The sequence below is a fragment of the Suricata suricatta genome, chromosome 7, assembly GCF_006229205.1.
Source record: "Suricata suricatta isolate VVHF042 chromosome 7, meerkat_22Aug2017_6uvM2_HiC, whole genome shotgun sequence".
Taxonomy (NCBI): Eukaryota; Metazoa; Chordata; class Mammalia; order Carnivora; family Herpestidae; genus Suricata; species Suricata suricatta.
Window position 1 is genome coordinate 70,951,289 of NC_043706.1, and position 22,709 is coordinate 70,973,997.

The 22,709-nt window shown below is 39.2% G+C and overlaps 1 protein-coding gene and 2 long non-coding RNA genes across 3 annotated transcripts in view; 2 read left to right on the plus strand and 1 right to left on the minus strand.

Annotated features, from left to right (window-relative positions):
* Nucleotides 1-379: 379 nt before the first annotated feature.
* LOC115296835 lies at nucleotides 380-21,273 on the minus strand. Its single transcript, XR_003911085.1, has 3 exons — nucleotides 21,172-21,273; nucleotides 15,578-15,669; nucleotides 380-446 (listed from the first exon to the last, which is right to left on the minus strand). It is a non-coding gene; the product is annotated as an uncharacterized LOC115296835 (long non-coding RNA).
* Nucleotides 9,761-12,873, plus strand: TPBG (trophoblast glycoprotein). Its single transcript, XM_029945314.1, has 2 exons — nucleotides 9,761-9,901; nucleotides 10,601-12,873. The coding sequence occupies exon 2, from the start codon at nucleotides 10,932-10,934 to the stop codon at nucleotides 12,186-12,188; it is 1,257 nt and encodes a 418-aa protein (XP_029801174.1). The 5' UTR covers nucleotides 9,761-9,901; nucleotides 10,601-10,931; the 3' UTR covers nucleotides 12,189-12,873.
* The window catches only part of LOC115296834, a 34,097-nt gene continuing 28,860 nt past the window's right edge, over nucleotides 17,473-22,709 (plus strand). Inside the window, exons 1-2 of the long non-coding RNA XR_003911084.1 lie at nucleotides 17,473-17,546; nucleotides 18,195-18,239. This is a non-coding gene — a long non-coding RNA (uncharacterized LOC115296834). The remainder of the gene's footprint in view (nucleotides 17,547-18,194; nucleotides 18,240-22,709) is intronic.

Here is a 22,709-nt window from a genome sequence, read left to right on the forward strand (position 1 = left end):
TTTTCACAGAGCTCAAACAACCATAAAATTTGTATGGAACCAAGAAAGACCCCAAATGGCCAAAGCAATTCTGAAAAAGCAATATGGGATTTTTTAAAATAAATTATGTCACATCAGTTTGTGGTAGATTGCAAAAGAGCCACATTTCTTCAGATTTTCCTCTATCTAAGCCCTTTGCTCCTTCTTTTTGTTGTGCTCTTCCAATGTGGGTGAGAGAATTCTCTGCTGTTTGGCCTTACTTAGCACATGATTTGCTTTGGTTGATAGCACATTGAAAGATATGATTCAGGCAGTATTTTGAAAGGGACTTACCTGGATTAGGGAAGTGCTTCTACAGTTGTTAAGTGAAGAACATGCCCAGACTGTTTTGTTTTTCTTAGGAGGAAGGTAATAGCCATTTGGAGAAGAACTGTCTTTCAAATAAGGTGCCCCAGGTCAGGCCCAGCCTAGAGTAGAGAACACCAGTCAATTTCTAGAAGCCCAACCAAACCCAGATTAGCAGAGTTTGCCAACCAAGTCTAACCCAGATGATCCAATCCTGCAGATGCATACACTATACATACAAAGAATTGTTTCCAGCCACTGAGTTTAGAGATGGTATATTACACAGCGATAGTTAATGCACTATGCAATGAATACCATCTACCCATAAAAGAGTTATTATACTAATAAATAATAGTCTTTGAATTTATTGTTCAGTTCATTAAGTGCAGAAAAATGTAAAGCATTTGATCATTTACAAAAACAAATTTGCATATATATGCATAAGGTATAACTAGAAGGATACACAATAAAAGCTGATAAAAGTCCCTGGTCTGTGGAAAGGTTAGCCAGAGAGTTGAGGGACAGGAGTGGAAAGAGACTTTTCCCTTGTGTATCTTTCTGTCACTTTTAAATTTTCAACTGTTGAAATGAATTATGTATATTAGAAAATACTTTAAATTATTTTTAAAAACTCAGGCTATTCTTGGTGCTCCAAATTCTTCTAGCAAGTAATAGAACAGAAAAAATATCTGAAATCAGTGAGATTTTTTTCTTCTTTACAATTTTTTTGCCTAGATGATTGTGGGATTCTTTACCTTTCCCTTAAATCAGAAGTTTCAGCACTATTTGTCTAGGTGCACAACTCAAGTTTATTATTATTTCTTGATAGTTAGAATATATATACCTTAATTAAAACTCAATCACATGAAAACAAACAGCCCAATGTAGAAAATGGGCAAATGGGGGGCTCCTGGGTGGCTCAAATGGTTGGGCCTCTGACTTCGGCTCAGCTCATGAACTTGTGGTTCGTGAGTTCAAGCCCCGCAACAAGCTCGGTGCTGACAGCTCAGAGCCTGGAGCCTGCTTCAGATTCTGTGCCTCCCTCTCTCTTTGTTCCTTCCCTCCTTGTACTCTGTCTCTCTCTCTCTGTCTCTCAAAAATAAATAAACTTAAAAAAATGGGCAAATGAATTGATCAGACACTTCATGAAAGAAGAAATACCACTGGCAAATAAGAGCATTAAAAAGGTGCTCAAAATCACTGACCAAAGAAAAGTAAAATGAGATTCTACTATACACTTTTTAGAATATCTAAAATTAAAAAGTCTAAAACCATGTTAAGTACTAAAGATGTGGACCAACTGGAATTCTTCTTCTTCACTGCTGCCAATTCCTGAAAAAGTTAAAAATGCATCTACCATATGACCTAATGATTCCATCTCTTGTTATTTACTCAAGAGAAATCACAGCATATGTCCACAGAAGGACTTGAACATGATTGTTCATCAGAGCTTTATATGTGATAGTCCCCACCTGAAAACAGACTGAATATCCATCAATAGGTAAAGGCATAAACAAAATATCCTATATCCATACTATGGAATACTATTCAGTTAAAAAAAGAGAATAAATTATTGATACTCATAACAACATGGATGAATCTCAAATTCAGTATCCTGAGTGAAAGAAGCCAGTAAAAGAGAGCACGATTCCACTTATATAAAATTCTAGAAAATTCAAACTCCTCTATAGTGACAGAAATGAAATCAGTGCTTGCCTAGGGATAGGTTTGTGTGGAGGTGACATGTAGATGGAGGTACTGTTAAAGGTCATGAGGAAACTTTTGAGGGTGATAAATATGTTCATTTTCTTGGTTGCAATAATGGTTTCAAAGGTGTATGCACAAATCAAAACTTACTAAGTTATACACTTTATATGCAAAAGAAACTTGAAAAAGAAACCAAGTGTTAGGATTTGTAAAGCTGAGCAGTAACTACACAGGTTTCTATTACATCATGTGTTTTCTATATTTAATAACAAAATATTTACATTCAACTAAAAAAGAAAACTAGATTTCCCACACTTCAGATAATTGACTTAATAAACTAGTGGAAACAATAAGTTTTCATGAAAACAGGGCCCTTGTCTGTTTTATTCACCTTTGTGTCAGCTCTCAGTACAGTGCCTAGAAGCACTCATCATACACTCCAAAATTATTTATCTAATAAATTATGAATAAATTTAGCTTATTCATAACTACTAGTTATTTTCTTAGTTTAAAGAAGCTTCCAGTTCCTTATGGTAAAGCTTAGAAGTTATGGGACAATTTTAGAGTGACTGCCCATACTGTGGAGGGTATTTGATGAGTTTGTCAGAAATTCTTATCTATCATCCATCTATCTATCCACCATCTGTCTAATCTACAAGTCTTAGATAGATGTGTATATATTCAGGCAGCTTGTACTAACAAAGTCCTATTGATTGCTTACAGGTAGTGTTCTGTCTGTTTATTGAACATTTATTAGTCAGTGTCTGCAACCTACTGATTATAAACTGTTTTGAATATTGTTCCTTTGTAAATGTCATCACATCAATATTCTTGGGTTCCAGTACCTCCTGATGCTACACATACCTCCAACAGGTTTTTGTTCAAATTCTGTAGAGGTGTCCTTTGGCATGCACTCCGCACCCAACTCCTTTACTCTACCATCACTCACACTGCTCAGGTCATATGATTTGACACCATTTTGACTTTGTCTCCCTAGTTAAACTCTAATTTCCTTTTTTTTCCCACTGCCAAGTGATGTGATATATCTCTATTCCCAAATACACTAATATATTTAGTTCCCTCTTCCTGGGCTTTTATATGGGGATCTAAAGTAAATCTGGTACATATTTGCTTATTGGCTTCAAATATTTCAAGCAGTTCTAACAGGCAACTTATTAACCTATGAACTTTAGCTCACTGAATAAGATTTAGAACATACATTAACGAAGCTTGGGTTGTGTGTCCAAGCTTTGGCCCAAGTCTGCCTGCTGAACTTCTGCCATGAACATGCAATAGATTGCCTATCAGTGTGCCAGAGTTAGAAGTTTTTTAAAGGAAACTTTCTGGCTGTGGAGGTGGCTCTGTTTGGAAGACCAAGTGAGTACCACAAAAAAGGCACATTAATAAACATTTATTGAGCTGTACTGAATTTAATTGAAATTAGTTGAATTTGGATGGTGGCTACAATTGCAACTGCTCCCATTTCTTGGCTAAATTCCAGTTTTGATTTAGAACTCGGTTTGAGCAAAGGATCAGGGAAGTGGAAAATCTTCAATGTCACCTTCAAAGTTGAATTACTTTACATTTGAAAAGGAGTATTAGGTAATATCGCCGATTTAAATGTTTATCACAATTTCCTTTGGAAAAAAATAATTTCAACCAAATAAGTCAGAATTTTCTTTACACAAAGTTCACTATTCTATCCTTTAGGTGTGTCTCAACTTCTTATAGTCAATTTTGACTCTTCAATCTAGAATTATTAGAATTTCTCCTGGACATCATCGAAAATATAAAATTATAATTTTATAACTTTTAGAATTATAAATGTGTATATTCTCACCTCCATATTGAATAAGTCACCACAATGTATAGATTCTATCTCTTAAATATCTTTACAGGTTGTTTTCAGCCCTTTGAAACTAATGTTTCCTTTCTAAAACAAATATTTTATAAAACCTCCTCCATACATAAAACTTACCTTCACACATACATTTTAATATTAATTATAACATAAAGGAGAAATAAAAGAATAATTAAATATTAAATAATATTAATAACATATACATATTTGGGCATAACTATATTAGAAGACCTAATGCTATACTTCCACCTATTTATAAACAGGCTAGTATTTAAGAGAAAGTAGACCAATATTCAAATAAATAGTGAAAATATTTTTCCTTCATATTAGACATTTTAAATCTTTTTTTAAAAAACATTTATTTGCATTTATTTATTTTGAGAGTGAGAGACAATGCAAGTGGGGAGGGACAGAGAGAGAGGATCCCAAGCAGGCTCTGTGCTGTCAGTGCAGAGCCTGACAGGGGTCTCAAACTCATGAGCAGATCTTGAACTGAGCCAAAATCAAGAGTTAGATGCTTAACTGACTGAGTCACCCAGGTGGCCCTATATTAGACATTTTGAAGTAAGATTCACTGTGGATGCAATAACTACAAATGTAAATTGATACAGTTGGGTTGTATTGGTGATTCAAACAGCATGAGTGGCATAGCTGTCAGAAATAAAATTTTGTAAAGTTCCAAACAAAACAATATATATTCTTCTTTCAATAAATACGGTAGCTGCATTCCTGGAAAATTCAGTGTATATTAAAACCATACTCTAAGTATTTGTAATTTGAATGTAAGATGGAGTTGTTTCTAGGCTGATTATAATGTGTTTTTCATCTGCAAGAATGTCTATGGGGATATTTGGATGTCGTGTGGGAAGCAGAATAATTTTTCATTGCATATTACTGCCCTCTAATTACAGGAGATCTAATATCCCCGGCATCTATGCACTAAATGTCAATCACTGGGACAACCAGCAAATGCCTCCACAAACATACACAATGTCCACCAGGGGCAGCGTCACGCTGTTGAGAACCACTGCTGTATCCAATCTGTTCCTGCCTTGCCAATCTTTTACCGCTACTTTAGTTTGGACCTCCTACCTTCTCTCCCTGCCCTCAGTCTTCTCTGCCTGTATTTCACCGTTCAAACAGACAGCAAAAGTAATCTTTCTAAAATGCCTGTCTGATCATGTCATTTCATAGTTGAATATGGTCAGAGGCTCCCCAGCACGGTAGGATGAAGTCAAACTTTTCAGAATGGAAGGCAGCAATCAGTTTGCACTATATTTCACATCTTGTACCACTCTCTCAAATGTGTGCTGCGGTCTTCCCTATGTAGTCTCTAGAACTGAACAAGTTCTCTGAGTCTTTCCTCCAAATGGCCATCTTTGGTCTGGAGAGTTCTTACTAATAATTCAAAATGCTATTCATAATTATTAATAATTCAAAATGCAGTTCAAGCATTGCTTCCCCAGTGAAGCCTTCTCCAGTGAGCTCCCCACTCTACCTCTGACCCTGGTGCTTATCACGTTGTGTAACCGTTAGATAGTCTGCCTCTGCCCCTAGACTCTGAGTTTAATCTGACAGCAGCGATTTTTATGCTATCTACCTTTGTATCCCAAGAACATCAAGTAGGTGGAAGCCATATGATAAGGTCAAAAAAAGTTAAACACTTTTAAAATGGAAGGATTCTGTTATGTTAACTATTTGGAGTTCTGCAGATTACAATGTAATCATTTTTATTTACCTTTCAATATTTTCTCCCCCTGAAGAATCACGTATTTCTACCCAGTTTAACCTTTCCATCTATTTGAACTTTTTATCTTGTTCTTTAAGAATTTATTTAAACTCCAATGAATTTTGAAACATCTTAGTTACAGTTTCCTTTTACTAGCTCCACCCCTCTTACTATACTGACTCATGAAAAAAATATATCTTTTTTTGACCCAATGCTGGTTTATATTTTATTTAATTTAACTTAATTTATTTAACTTTATTGAATTTAGCTTTACTTAATTTAATTTTTATTTAATTTACCTTCTTTATATATCTCAGACAAGAAGCTCACTTCTTTCTAAAGTAATTTTTAATCAGCTCATGAAAAGAGTTTTATTATCTTTCATTGACAATTTTTAAAAAATTGTTTTCTCCATGAGTGGATATATATAACCTCAGGTTGATTGTTATGGTTTTAAGTGTTGTTTCATAGTTTTATGACATAAGTGCTTGATGTTATTCACCAATACTTGATTTTGTTTTATATTTTTCAGATTTGAAAGTGTTTACATTTATCCATTTCTTTACTAATTTAAGACAAAGACCAAAATTTGGTATTTTAAATAATGTTGATGTTTGTCCACAGTGGACTGTTTGGCCCCCTTTGCTAGTTTTCATGAGGGTGGCCATCATCAGTCATTGTTTTTTAAAAAATACTACATTATTCTTTGCCTTCCTAGGACTTAATAGCAATACTTCAATAATTTACTAATGACTTTCCTTTGGATCATTAGAAGAAAAATGGTTCCTGTAGAAACAATCTAAATAAATGATAATGCAGAGACATTTTCCTGGAGGCTACAAAGTGACCTATTGAAATACACTAAATTGCTCTTCTCTATTAGGACATTCAGATCCTCCTTTTATTTCATTTTGGAATGAAAGAATAAATGGGGAACAAATGTGCTCTGAAATCCTCTGTCCTGCTCTAGAGCATGTAAATAGCATCTCACACAAAGCATTTTCAAGCTGTCAGGAGTAAGGCAAGTATGATAATTTAAGATAATTAAAATTCTTAAGACAATCAAAATAGAATGGATTCTACTAAGCTTTTCTCACTTGAAGGAAACTTCTTTAAAAAGTAGTTACTGATCTAAATGTCTTTCAATAAGGCAATTTAAAAAATGTATGACAATTCAAAGCATGGAATATTTTTCAGTCTTTAAAGAAGAAGAAAGCAAATCTATATAAATGGACATAGAATGATATATAGGTTGTCCTAAATTAGAAAAATTATGAATAATACATATGAATAATTATCCCATTCATATAAAAATAGAAACACAGGTAAAACATATACAAAATATATACAAAAGAGAGGCGATTGGAAAGACACACACATCAAACTGCAGTCAATGTTGTGCATTGAAAGCTTTAGTTTCTGTGTCTCTTCCACCAGGTTATGAGTTCCTTGGCTTCCAGATCAAATACGTGGATGCCCAGTTAAATTTTTTTAAATGTTTATTTATTTTTGGAGAGATACAGTGTGAGCAGAGGAGGGACTTAGGGAGGGGGACACAGAATCTGAAGCAGGTTCCAGGCTCAGAACTGTCAGCACAGAGCCCAATGTGGGGCTTCAACCCACAAACTGTGAGATTATGACCTGACCCAAAAGGGGGATGCTCAACCAACTGAGCCACCCAGGCAACCCCCAGTTAAATTAGAATTTCAAGTGAACAGATTTTTTAAAGTACATCTCAAGTATTACACAGGACATACTTAATACTAAAAAATTATTAATTATTTATCTGAAATTCAAATTTTTATTTGTGAATTCTGGCAATTCTACGTTAAGGAGACCATATTCATTCATCCTTGTATTCCTATCATTAACATACTTATAGATATATAGTGGTTGCACAATAAATCATGAGAGGGAGAGTAATTGAGGAGCACAATAACAACAGGCAATTTTCCTTTGTGTATTACATGCATTATCTCAATTCTAATGAAAATGCCTTACAATTTTATTAATGGAGCTATTTTACAGATGAAGAAACAGAGGTATACAAATGTCACACAGTAAATGCAAGAGCTAGAAATGACCCCAAGTTTCTGGGTCCTGATTCAGCAGCCATAACCAAGTGCCCGCCGCAGGGAGGAAAAGGGAGAAAGAGATTCGGGGTTGAGGCTTTGGTTCTGCCTAAGTGTAGCTGAGCAGGCCTGCACAGTTTTTAACCTTGCTAGAGGTGGAATGTGGGATGTAGAGTCAGATAAATCTGGGCCTTGTCCCCATATCTACCACCCATTCGAACAAGTTACATAATTTATTTCTGCCTAATTTTCTTGTCTGTACAATTTGAGTAAGAAGACCTAAGTACTGACATGAAGAATAAAGGAGATAATTTCTGTGAAGTAAGCAGTACAGGGGTTGGCCAGTGAAAGAACACTAAGTCAATGCTAGTTATTCTTGGCTCAGAACCCCAGTTTTTTTCATTAAAAAAACAGAGTGACAATATCAATAACAACACAGTGATACAAATAATATCAATATTGCCAAATTGATTTGAGGATCAGATGAGAAATACACATTATCTTTCTAAATTCTAAAGTGCTTCTCATTCTCCTCAAAGAGTACTTGGTCTTTAGACCAGAATCAGGATTAATGCCACGCCAGAACATTGCTACAATTTTTCCCCTGAGTAATTCATTTTGTTTTAAAAATTGTCATACAGCAAAATCAACTCCTTTTGGTATATAAAGTTTTATGAATTTTAACCCATGTACAGATTTATGTAACCACTACCACGGTCCAGATACAGAACATGACTCTAGCTTTGGAGATTCTTTTTTCAAAGCGTTTCACATTTTTGTTGCAAAACAGATTTAAAAATAAGAAGAAAAAAAAAGAATGTAGATAACTGTGAAGATACAAACTTTTGTACAAATCTCTGCAGTCCCCAACCCCTCTAGGTCTTGTCTGGGCCATTTTTGTTGTAGACTCTGCAGACTATCTGTTTCCACCAAAGTATTACTTTCCACCAAAGTAATCAGGAATTGGCTTGAGAACTGGGGCATTTCCTCACGCTAAAGGCACAAACTTCAGCATTCCTTATTTGTTCTTTTCTATATTACCTTCCAGAACTTAATTTTCCCCAACTATTTCCTCTAATTGCCATTTTCTCTCTAAGATGAAGACGCCTGGAATACCAGAACTTTCCCATCCTTTCAGGACAATTTAGAGTTTTTGAGAGAGAGCCCTCAGGACTCGAAACCTCTCTGATCTAACAGATCTTCCAGGTAACAATCTATCCCTTTCCCCAACTCCATCCTCTCCACCTCCGCAGCCTGCCAGGCACTCCCAGGGAGGATAGACATCTGGACCAAACTTCCCTCCGCCAAGGGCCACCCACGTCCCATCCCCCACCTCGTGGGCTCTCCCATCTTTAGAGACTTGCACTGACACTCCAATGCCACATCCGCTTTCTGGGTGACTCAAGTCATTGCTATTTGTCTTTTCTTTCTAGCATGCTTTGGCTGCTGTTTCTCCCCCTCTGCTTTTAATTTGGGGAGGAGAATAGCTAACGAACCAAAAACGAATCTCCTCTCCTCGAATCCTTTCCCCCCTTAAAGTTGGCTCTCTTGTTCTCAAGTTCTGTAACTATCCTAGAAGTGCGGGGGCGGGACAGGTGGGGATGCATTAATTACACCTAAACCTTAAATTGGCATATAACGTTATCATTCGGGTGGGAATACTTTTTGAAGCTCCCTTGCAGCTTGTTGGGCTTTTTGCTGCTGCCGCTGTACATTTACTGCTCATTTCTTAATGCTGCTGCTTCGCGTGGCTCTGCCACCCCTAAATCTACCTCTACGGCGCGTGGTGCCAAAATCAGGGTGAATTCCACGAGATTCACCAGTGGTTTTCTTCCAGTCCAAGGTAAATACATTATGCAAAATAAGGAACCACCAAAGGATGCAGGCGAAGGGGGAGAGAGAGGGATTCCCTCACCTTTCCTGGCACATCCCTTGTTAATTTCCACCGGGAGGAGGCGCGCGGCCCGGATCCCCCTAGTCTCCTTTCTTAAGTCCCCCCGCCGAGGGCTGCAGAGATTGGTCGCGCGGCAGTAGAAGTCCCTCCAGCAGGCTTGGCTCTCCCCCGCCCCCAGGGTTGGTTTTTCCCAGCTGCGGAGGCTGGGCCAGGGGCTGGGGTGCTAGGAGAGTCGGCGCCGGCTGCGCGGAGCCGGGAAGTGGCCGCGACTCCGGTGAGACTCAGAGTTGTCTCTGGAGGTGACCCGCGCGGAGGTGAGCGGTGGGGAGCAAGCAGCGAGGGCGAAAACGCGGAGGCTGCGCCTTGGCCCCGTCCCATCTTTTGAAGGGAGAGCAGCGTAGGTCCAGGGTCCCACCGCCGCTTTGTTCGCGGCCTCTCTCTTAGGAGATGGCTTGAACCCCCTCTGGTATCCGAGGGTCTGGCTGGGACGCGGGCTGGGGGAAGGAGGCGGGGAGCGACAGCTGTTAGGTCCTCCATTTCCTGCTAATCCGGGAAGCTACCAAAAGAGATGAAAAGACTCGTAACCTGAAACTTCCCTCCCTTGCAAACCTGGGCTGGGAGGTGAGGTCTGGGCGGGGGCGGAGACCCCGGAAGGCAGGTCGCCTGCGGAGGCGGTGGGGGGACGGAGCTAGGAGAGAGAGAAGTTTGGTTGCGGAGACGCTGGGGGTTAAGTGAGAAGTTAGACTCCGGGGACGAATCTGTCGGGAAAGAGGAGGGCGAGAGGCTGGAAGAGTGTAGATATAGTGTGGGCCTGGGCAGAAAGAAGACTTTACGCTCGGTGTCTCGGGACGCGTGCCCCTCTCCTGGGTAAAGATGTGCGTGGGAGTGGGCGAGGCGAAGCTTGGACGGGCTTTCGGAGGGAGGTCTTGGGGACCGAGTGGGGACGACTTGGCTCCGCACCCGGGGAGCTGCGGCCGCCGCCGCGCCTCACACGTCTCTCCCGCCTGTCCCAGGTCCTGAAGCGGATCGAGCGCGAGGCGCCAACAAAAGAGGCAAGAGGGTGCCACCGGGGGGCGGCGGCCGGAAGAGGAGCGGGAGGAAGAGCTGAGCCTCCGGACTCGCCGTGCGTACTTTTGGAGGGAAGGGGCGGGGGAATCGGCTCCGGGAGGGGGACGCCGGGTGGCGAGGGGTTTAGCCAAGTTCCGGCTGCGGCGTCCCTCCTCCGCTCCCACGAGAGGAAAGTTTTCTCCAGACGCTTCCGGCCGGCCGGCGCCCCCGGACACAGCTCCTGAGCCTTCGGAGCGGGCGCCGTCTCAGCCCAGCTCCGGGGAGAGCCGCGCCGCGATGCCTGGGGGGTGCTCCCGGGGCCCCGCCGCCGGAGACGGGCGGCTGCGGCTGGCGCGGCTGGCGCTGGTCCTACTGGGCTGGGTCTCCTCGACCTCTCTCACTTCCTCGGCGCCCTCCACCTCCGCGTCTTTCCTGGCCTCCGCGGTGTCCGCCCAGCCCCCGCTGCCGGGCCAATGCCCCCAGCTTTGCGAGTGCTCCGAAGCGGCGCGCACGGTCAAGTGCGTTAACCGCAACCTGACCGAGGTGCCCGCGGACCTGCCCCACTACGTGCGCAACCTCTTCCTCACCGGCAATCAGCTGGCCGTGCTCCCTGCCGGCGCCTTCGCCCGCCGGCCGCCGCTGGCAGAGCTGGCAGCGCTCAATCTCAGTGGCAGCCGCCTGCAGGAGGTGCGCGGCGGCGCCTTCGAGCATCTGCCCAGCCTGCGCCAGCTCGACCTCAGCCACAACCCGCTGGTCCACCTCAGCCCCTTCGCCTTCTCGGGCAGCAACGCCAGCTTCTCGGCCCCCAGCCCCCTGGTGGAACTGATGCTGAACCACATCGTGCCCCCTGAGGACGAGCGGCAGAACCGGAGCTTCGAGGGTATGGTGGCGGCGGCCCTTCGAGCAGGCCATGCGCTTCGCGGGCTCCAGCGCCTCGAACTGGCCAGCAACCACTTCCTCTACTTGCCGCGGGACGTACTGGCCCACCTACCCGGCCTCAGGCACCTGGACCTGCGCAACAACTCGCTGGTGAGCCTAACCTACGCGTCCTTCCGCAACCTGACGCATCTAGAAAACCTCCACCTGGAGGACAACGCCCTCAAGGTCCTTCACAACGGCACCCTGGCAGAGTTGCAGAGCCTGCCTCACGTCAGGGTCTTCCTGGACAACAATCCCTGGGTCTGCGACTGTCACATGGTAGACATGGTGGCCTGGCTCAAGGAGACAGAGGTAGTGCAGGGCAAAGCCAGGCTGGCCTGTGCATTCCCAGAAAAAATGAGGAATCGGGCCCTTTTGGAACTCAACAGCTCCCACCTGGAGTGTGACCCTATCCTCCCTCCATCCCTGCAGACTTCTTATGTCTTTCTAGGTATTGTTTTAGCCCTGATAGGTGCCATTTTCCTACTGGTTTTGTACTTGAACCGCAAGGGGATAAAAAAGTGGATGCATAACATCAGAGATGCCTGCAGGGATCACATGGAAGGATATCACTACAGATATGAAATCAACGCGGACCCCAGGTTAACAAACCTCAGTTCTAATTCGGATGTCTGAGACACATTCGAGGACAGCTATGCATGAGATGTAGACTTAAGCTTTATCCTGTCCTAAGCTTGCTCCACTTCCACCCTCCACTATGGACACCACTGACCTTGACTGAAAGCAGTGAAGGCAATTTGCCCCGTTATGTGAAGTTTCTTGGTGTGTCTTGTTAATGTAAGACGATGAGAAGCTGTGCATAGTGCTTTATCCTCTTCCTTTTCTTGGAACTCAACTCGTGTGGAGGGATTTTTTAAGTTTCAGCATGAACATGGACTCCTGGCTGCCTGTTTCTCTTAGTACGGTTTGAGGGGTAGCCAGTGTACCCACACAGATAGCATTCAACAAAAGCTGCCTCAACTTTTTTGAGAAAAATACTTTATTCATAAATATCAGTTTTCTCATGTACCTAAGTTGTGGAGAAAATAAGTGCATTCCATTGACTGCCTGCAGATCTTAGCAAGCTCTTCAAAGTAACTCCATAGTACACAGGAGCACCTGCATCCGAGAGCATGCTTACATTTTACTGTTCTACTTATTACAAAAAATAACTTGCAACTTCAGATAACTTCTTTGACAAAGTAAATTACTTTTTTGGTTGCAGTTTATATGAAACTATACTGAAGTTTTTTTATAAACTGCATTGAGATCCAACAGGCTAAATTGTTAAGAAAAACTTCAATAAAGATTCTTAAAAGAATTACAGTTGTGTTCAAGTTTGCTATTTGAAAAAAAAAAGGATTAGGAGTAATGTCTTATATGAATAGACTATGGAAATAGTGTTGAGATGGTGGACCCTTTCAGGATTTAAACAGAGTTGAATATTCATGTAATAGATAGACATCTCATGGTCCCAAAGTTAATGCTATTCATGAAGCAATTTTATAAGAGCATTATATAAAGTTGGAAAAGTAAGAGGGAAGAGTTCCACATGATAAACAGCTCATAGTTTGGAGTTTTTTCTACACTAAGTTGTTAGAATGGAACAAAATTATTTACTTAAGAAGAATTTATGAAATTGTTTCTGGGCTTTTAGAGCAGAGTATGAAACATAATGCAAATAAATGTTTCCAAATGAAGTGTCTTAAAAACACAGAATATCCTAAAATAAAAGATTTCAAAATGTAAATTAAAAAACGTTTCCTAAGATCATAATGTAAATTGGAACTTAGAATTTCTTGGGAATACTCTTTAAAGACATTTAAAATAGAATGCCATGGTCAACAGTTTATCAGAGATCCTGCTTGTCTGTTTAAAAAACTGTCATGATAGGGTATGAATCTGAGGAAATAACCACAGATAAATGTCTATATCCATAAATGTATCTCAACTAATAATAGGTTATGTTCAGTATTTAAGAACTTGGGGATATTTTGATTTTGCCTAACCTCTCTGTATACACCTTTGTGAAGAATAAATCACGTTTTAGGGTAAATAAAAGCAATTGGTTGATCAATTGATACTATCAGTAATACACCAGATTTTCTTTTGGCCAGTTTGTTATGAGCCAATTAAGCTTAAAAGTAAATTCCATTAGTCTCCAAGCTATTATATAAAGTGACTTAAATTTAGTTATTACTTAACATACAGTGTAGGTAAACTTGCATCAGTAAGCCTCAGGGCCTCCTTTCTCTTTAAATTGATTATGTTCTACAGTGTTTTATATTTGAAATAAAATTTACATTTCCATATTTTTATTAATGAAATTGGAATGTAGTATTTTAGGTTCCAGGGTCTTTGCCTCTTCCTTCTCTGAGTTAAATTGAGAAGTTTTCAAAATAGGGCTGAAGATTTATGAATCTGTTCCTTGTTTAGACTCCAGGTGGAGTATGAAGTTTCAACTATATTAACTTTCATAGGACTTATTTTATAAAACATTAAAGTATTTATTACTTACAGGTTCTACTGCAGATCCTATAAGTAATTACCTGAGAAAAGGTTAAGTATACAGTACTTAATATACCATTAAACATTTTAAGTGTTCACCAGGAATTCATAAACCGGCTGGCTGCTGTTATTTCCTAGGAGTAATGAAGATATTTGCCTGCCAAAACTAGTGAAAAGTGTCTAATAAAGAAAGGCACACACACTATGTTAGAAATAAACTACTGATGGACTTTCACTGGGAAGTCTGCTGATACTGTGGAAAGTCTATTTAGAAGAATTATTTAGTCCTCTTATAATAACCTAACAGCTAAAAATTGAGCTCTATCTAAGATCCGGGGAAGCAGTAAATACATAGGTTTCCTGTCTATTCACGGAAGCAGGATCTGGAGTATAGTGAAGCTGTTTTCACCTTTAGGTGGATGGCTTTTGTGAAGTTATGATTTCTTCTTTTTCATCCCCTTATTTCTTCCTTTGTATGAACTTCCTAATTTGCTACTGCTCTCTTTTCTGTCACATCATCCTTGCTATTCTCCAATACATGGCAATCGAACACTCTTCTGACAAAAATAATACGGTTTGGAAACAATTGCCATTGTGTGGTCATAATATTCAAAGTCTATAAACTTCTAAGGCAGTTTGAGATAAATCCAGTATGTATAAGTGAATATAGGAAAAATTAAATAAAAGTCTCCTCACTTTATTTAAGTGTACTTATTTTAAATGTTGATCTTTAGTACCATTATGCATTACTAACCCTAGAAACCTAAAAATAATCCATTTAAAACAGATTATTTTGGTTGGTAATATAATTTATTACTCAGCTTGAAACAAAGCTGTTTCAGCAAAAACACCCTTCATTTATCCTTTACAAGTTTCATTTGAAGGAAGTTAGAAAAATACTTAAAAATTTAAGCATTTGATACATCCCTCAATTTAAAAAGCTATCAAAATGTCCAATAAATTTCTATTTAAAGTGCAAGATTTTAGGATAATACACTGTTTGACCCTGAATTGCAGCCACCTCCTTTCAATGTAATCATTCAGTTTGATACATTAATATGTGTATATATCATCAATTTTGCTGCCTGGTGTGATTCAGTGGTGACCTGTAAGGCACATTTGTACCTTATGGCTGAAGGATTTTTCCCACGAAACCAGGAGAATTTGAAGCATAGTCAATAAAATGTTTTAAAGGAAAAGGAGCTACATAAATTGATACTATCAATAATAGACAAGATTTTCTTTCTTAATTTTTTTCTTCCAAAGTGAGGAAAGACTTGGTTGAAATAAATGAGCAAATCACAAATGGTAAATCCTTTAAAAACTATCTTGATTGGCAGCAAATTTGGATTGTGCTCAATATTTAATTAGAAATAACATGTCTTTGTTTTCTGTCTTTTAAAGTAGATGTTAAAAAAGGAAAGAAAGAAAGAAGGTCCAAATGAACTGTGATTGTTTCCTTAGGAATTCCATTTTATTTTGTCCCTTTTGGCCTAATGTTCCAATATGGGGCTTACCTGCTTGAGGACATCCCAGGCTCTGCGGCTCTAGGTTGGGAGTCTTTCGTATCATCTCTGCTTTCCCTTTAAGTTTTTCTCCCAAAAGTACACTAAGAGAGACAACCATGAGGATATGCAAGGTTAAAAACAATTTGGCACATGCTTTCTTCCTGCTCCCAAATCCATCTAGTCATCCAGCCTTCAGAGAACAGCATCGTAAAGTGAAGACTGACAGTTATTAGACAAGATTCAGGTTTCACTTTTATACTTCACAATAAAGGACAGGGAAGAGAGGAAAATTATGTTTTTAGATAATAAATGAGAAATATCTTGACAATGCCTTTTTTAAATCTTTCAGCAATATTGTCATGCCACATTAGAAATAATAAGAAAACATTCTGTATTATTAGAAATAATTAGGAAAACGTATTCTATCCTGTCTTCTTTCACAAGGAGAAAAACAGCTCCTTGAGGATGTTTTGTACAGTTATTTTTCCATTCTTATCCTTACAAATGACTCGGAAACTCAAGATGGCTTCATTTGTGTTTTATATTAAAACATTTCAGCAGCTCTAACTTGGTCAAGGTTAAAAAAATCTATACTTTAAAAAAATATTTAATTTGTGATATACACAGTTTTGACAGGAGTAAGAACTCATAGTATTTCAAAATGGGCAAGGTTTTTGATGTGTCAAGCCCAGTTTCCTATTCTATAAATGAAGAAACCAATAATTGTGATATATCATTATGTTATATGTTGACAACTAGGATTAAATCTCAGGGTTCCTGAATATCCTTCTAATGTTCTTTTTGCCACATGATGGCATTACTAATTACCTACCTTCAAGCCTTGGAATTTCCATGTTTAATATAAAAAGGCAATTGCTGTGAATTTATTTGTTTTATTGTTTTTGTTTTGCACATATTCAACATGTTTTGGTTTGATCTAAATTTCACTTCCACTGTGTTAAAAATTACTGTTTCAGACCTTGAATATGCTGTAAATACCGTTTGAGATAATTTTTTCATAGGAATCTTATTACCATAAATCTCCTCTGAGTCTATGATAGGAAATACTTTGGAAATTTAATGGTGGTATTTCTTTTGAAAAGAAAAATAAAACTGGAAAGCTGTGCTAGCTTGTGTAATTCTATCTTAAAAAATGAGTTAGCTCAGCTGGTGCGAACACTAAACAAATGAGACCAAGTTCATGACCGTGGAGACAGTCCGTTTTGCATGTCCAGCTCTGTGCCCACTCCAGGTGCATTCTGCAACCCATCCTTTAAGGGCCTGGACCGAACAGGGACTCTAAGTCAATGCAAATTTGTATCACCCAGGACAACCAATGGATTGATGGGCCAAACTCCGGCAGCTGACCTGCTGCTGTGTTAGTTTTCTGTCTTTACCTACGCAGGACCAAACATGACAGTCCCCAGGTCCTCGCTGTAGTGTGTATGCCACAGATCACAAAAGGTTTCTCATTTATGTGAATTTTAAGAAAAATCTTTCATGAGTGCCTTTTACTGTACCACATGGGAAATAGATTTGCTTTGTTATTTAAAATGAAAATGTGGTTTAAGATTCAGGATTGTGATTACTATATCACAAACTTGTATGTAAATATTTATAAAGAACAAATGCAGTTTATGTTTAGCTGACATTTTATGATGGTAGGATTTATTTGTGATTCAGAGTTTAAGGTGGTTGATGTAAGGATAGAGTTGTTTTTAAGGAAGTAGAGTCTTAAAATATGAGTAACTGTAATACTTTGTGTGAAAAGTAAATATTTAAAATAATATGTTTTAAAGAACCTGAGGATGTTATCAACATAGGCTTTTTAAAAAAATTGAATTTGATAGATTTCTCTACTTCTCTACCCTCAGAATTCTATTTCTACTCCTGTATTTTCTCCCAAGGAGAACTATTATACACAACATTTCAAGATGACTGGTTGCACACAAGAGAATTAGACTGACTGAAATATTAGGTGGGTCAATTTACAAATATACATTTCTCTGTATGAGACAGTTTCTCTAAGTTTTACTGAACAGTTAGTGAACTGTTTTCAAAGAGGACTTTATCTTTCACTTGGACACATTCTGCGTTATTCTTATAGACCACAGCAAGCATGTGGATATTAAGCATTTAAAAGGCATTTTAAATTAACTCATGCATGTTTCTTGTAGATTATTTAAAAATGCAGGAAGGGAAACATCATGAGTTATCCTATCACTGTAGAAAAAAATGCTTCAATATTGAGATAAACTGCCTTTTATTTATATCACATGGTATCTTGCTTTTTCATTTACAATGTTGCGAACATTCCCTAGTATCATTAAAAACAATTTTATATCTGGTTTTAAAGTACACAGGCAGTCACATATTTTACACATATAGGATGTTTCTTGCAATTTTAAGTACTGTTCTAATGAGCATTGTTATACTTACCTGTGTTTCTACATCTTTCGTTTTCCCCTTAAAGTAGATCCTTGAAGGATAATTACTGTATCAGAAGGTACAATGTTTTTTTTCTAACCTCTAAAAATATTTTTGATGTCTATTTAAAGCAGGAATATTAAACATAGACCAGTATAGTTCATTATATATTTTAAATCTCACATCAAATTTTTTACAGAATGTTGAAAGGTCTGTGAATAGGATTTTGAACAGAAAAAAAACCGTAAGTTGCTAATTAACTTGTCACTGTTTTTAATTCACAAATGTCTATTTTTTGTTAAAATTTAAAAAATTAGGGAATAGCTAAGCCCATTATCCAGTTAAGAGTGTGTGTGTGTATGTGTGACTGTGTGTGCACTGCAGGGGTGGGAGAGGCTGTGTGGGGTATGGAGGAACATCTGGGAAATTAATTTAGCTAGTTACAAGTTAGCAAGCAGTTTTCAAGACAAACATATCTTTGCCTGAATTCTAACATTTTTAGATAATTTGTTTGTGTGTACTTAGAATTAATTTAGATTCCATGCACATGATTTAATGGTCCTAATCTTACTGTTAATTTGCTTTAAAATTTATGAAGGCCTGTAAATCATTTATTCGGTTCATTCAAAAGATATTTATTAAATGCTTTCTATATACCAAACACTATTGATACATTGGATTGAAAAATAAGTTTATGATGTAAAATTGTTTCTGATCCAGTAGAGGATAATTGTAACAGCTAACATTTTATTGAGTGTTGAATATGAATCACATAGTAGGCAAAATCACATATAAGATTTTATTTCTTCTCATTTAGGAAGGACTTGAGGTTTAGAGAGGAGAGGTGAATTGCTTACAGGCAACTAAGTAGCAAGAATCAGATGTGGATATTCATTCATCCATCCATTCATTCATTCATTTGTGTCTGTTTCCAGGGCCCATGGTCTGAACCCTTGAACTTAAGGAGCAATAAGATGTGAATAACTATGTTATAGGGTAGAATATGATAAAGCACTACCAGAGATTCAGACAGTATGGTACGGTGTTCAAAGTCTGGTTGGGAGACTCAGAAAAGGGTTTATGGAAGAGTTAGCTTTTAAGATGATCTTGAACAAGGGGCAAAGAGAGATGGTGGTGGGAAAAGGAAACTCAAGACAGAGGAAATAGCATAAACAAACAGAGTGGAGGCAATTAAAGACCTAGTGTGTTCTGGCAACAATAACATTGGAAGGATTATAAGGAGTATTGCAGAGAGTGAACCTAGAAAGAAAACTGTAGCTATGATAAATGGTTTCTATTTAGTTCAGTGGGCAGTGGGAGAGCTGTTGGAGGTCTATGAGCAGAAGGGTGATATCCACTGTGGTTTCCTCCAGAGGGTAAGAAAGCACCTCCTCCTTATATTAGTTTAAATATCAAGAGTGCAAATATCAAGATGCATGATAACACACATGCATCAAGCAAGTATGAAAACGTTTATAACTCCCATAATGGGATTTTCTGGGAGAACAGGTCTTGGCTCTCTCTTCATTGTGATTAGGTGGTGGGGCCAGAGTGAGGGTTCTGGGTTTTTGTGGTTTTAACTACCCACCAGATGCCAAAGAATGAAACTCATAGTATTTTTATGAGCTTGCCTAGATGTGGGGCAAAAAGTGGGAAGGGAGGATATGGGGCTTGAAAGTTGTCCGTACTCAGACATCATAAATGGAGGCAGACTCAATTATAATTCATTACTGATATTTAATGACTGAAATGTACTGTGTCTCATTTAGTTGATTTTGAACTTAAGTCAGCCAGCCATTATGACTCTCTTTGAGGCTTACAGCATGTGACTATTGAGGTTTCATTGAGGTTTCACTGGATAACTTGTTCAAGAGTCTATAGTATGTATTTTGAGAAGAGAAAATACATGCTTTAGTGATCATCAAAAATGTCTGGAACTCCAAAGGGGAGAAGATGAAGCCTTTTATTTTGGCTTTAGTATGGATAGACATGTGTGACCTTGATTTTTATTTTGAATATCTGAGGCAAGACCTTCCCATAGTTTTTTAACCCAAAGGAGGTAACCTTGGATAAGAAGTTGTTATTGCCACTGATCAGACAAAGTGGCCAGATAATTGGTAATGTACCAAGATTCTGTAAAAACAGGCACATTGGACGAATTTTGGTCAAGCATCTTCTATTGCTAAGATGACTGCATGAAGTTTGGTCAATTGTGTGGACCCTTGAGTCTTGTTCTTAATCAAGGTTGTCCCACTTAGAGGATAGATAACAACTTACTGGAGCGCTCCATCACATGTTACGGTGATCTCACTACAGGTAAAATAAATGAAATCTCTTTTTTGATTATTCAGTTCATCCTGAGTAATCAAATACACACATGCTTTCTCTAGGTGGTCAGTGGGTCTGGGATAGGGGTGACTTCCTCTAAGCAACATTACATCTGGCAAAGGACTAAGAACAGGGGAAATCAATTTATTCTACAGTTGGGATATTCTAGAAGGCCAAGATTTGGCTTTATCTTGTAAGTACCATTTCCATTTTAATAAGGAGACCTCTGTGAGTGTGCCCAGCCTGCTGGGTACTGCCTCAGTGATCCAAGGCATAAGGGGTTGCTGGATATGGAGAGTCCTGGACTGAGGGCATCTATTTCAAGAAAGGGCCCATATGCACCTACCACCTGATGTTCAAATGGTGTGTAACATGGAGTTAAGGGCAGCTTCTTATGTGAGAGGCTCATGGGCAACTTTTGGCCATACAGGAGGGCCAGAGACTCCAGAAGGCATGAGAGGAGGTTGATAAAGCATCTAGTTAATGCCAGAAAGCATTAATGGAAGTGCCTATTATAATATACTTTTGTTGGAGGGGAACCTATTCACAGCAGGCCAATTTGCAAGTAACAGCATAAATGAACTGAAGTAAGATTTGTAAATGAGGAATAAGTTGCCTCTGGAACCCAAAGAGTTTAAAAACGTGTTGGGTCAGTGATTATTTTTTGAGTATCAGGGATGGAGCAGCTCTTGACTGACAACATAATTCCTAGGAACTTAACTGAGGTACTTTTTGTAGTGCAGAGATCCATCCCTTTTGGTGAGCTTCTTTGTGAGTATTTGTATGTCTTGAATAAATGTGTCAAATGAATCTCAGAGGAAGAGGATATCATCAGTGTAATATCATACCTGTGTTCCTGGAGGAAGGTGGATGTGATGAAGATCTTGCCTATATAGACCACAGGAGAGCAGGGCTGTTGAGATAGATATCCCATGGACAACCAGGTAAAAGTGTATCCTGTCAAATATGAGGACAAATTGTGGCTGAGAGGCTGTGGAAACAGAAACTTAGTAGAACATATTTGCCAAATGTGTAATAGCGAAGTATTTTACAGTTTTTGAATGGACAGAGTCAGAAATTGTAATAATATTGAGTATAAGAGTCTTAACTGCTGGTACGGTAGTATTAAGGCTGTAATAATCCACTGTTAGTACTATTCATTTTTTTAATCAGGTTTGAGCATTGTCAAAATTGGGCAAATAAGAGGAAGGCAGAAGGCATAATGGCTTCTTCCTTTTTTAGGTCTTATTTGGTGGGTCATAATCCCTATCTAGGTTTTATCTTAATCTAAACTGGGCTGTATTCTCTCTTCCTTTGGGAGGTTGCTTTTCATAATTTTCAGTGCCTTATGGGAATACCATGCATGTTTTTCTTAATAGCCCTGATGATCAAGATCTTTTTTGGTGACAGAATCATGGATGGCAGTAGAACCAGAGATATTTTAGGCAAAGGGTCCTAGTGAACTATCTGCTTTTAGGAACATGTAGTGTGGCATGCCTCACACAATTGGCCACATGATGGGCTTGTATACTGCATAGAGTATCAGTCTTTCCTCTGAGAACCCTAGAGGGGCGTATATACAACCAATGGTCACAGGGTAAGAGCTGTCCCCTGAGCCTAGTGAAGGTCATAGCTTATGCTAGAATTTGGAAAGAATTCAGTCTGAGATATACTTATCTGGACCAAGATACATGACTTAGGACCACTTTAAGGAGATCTGCAATTCCCTCCCCTCCCCACCCCCCACTACCAACCTCATAATCCTGTACCTAAACTCCAATTATTGCAACTCCCAATTTAAGTTAAATCTATAAACAGAAACTCTAGGACTCGGCACATGCAGCACTGCCACAGCACAACTCAAAGCACGAGTTTGACAACAGGCAGCAGCATGTTTCCAAGTGCATGCTTCCCAGCTTGCATCAGAGCCAGTGAGCAAGCCAAAAGCAAAAGAAGAAAGACTTCCTTCAAAGGTGGTCATGTGGTCATCAACTACACAACATTGCTTGCTGCTCCAGTTGTTTTTGGTTGCCCCATGGAGGCTGGGATCAAACCCCCCCATGAAATTGGTTTGGATTTTAAGATTGATGACAGCCCGCCCTCCCCAAGAGTATGAATAGATTTATAACTTACATAGTGGGACTTTCTGGAGAAAGGAAACATCCAAGCTGGTCTAGAATGGCTTAAGCAGAGAATGTCTCTGATTTTTATTGCAGCTAGGGCGTGGGGCCAAGGTAAGGGTTCCCAGGGTTACTATGGCTTGCCATCCCACTCCACCCTACCAAGGAAAGGAGTGCTGGGGCCTTCTTGCTGTTTTACCCAGACGTGGGGCAAGAGATGAAAAGTGAGAAGTAGGGCTTGAAAGTGTTAGAGGTCAAAGGTTAAA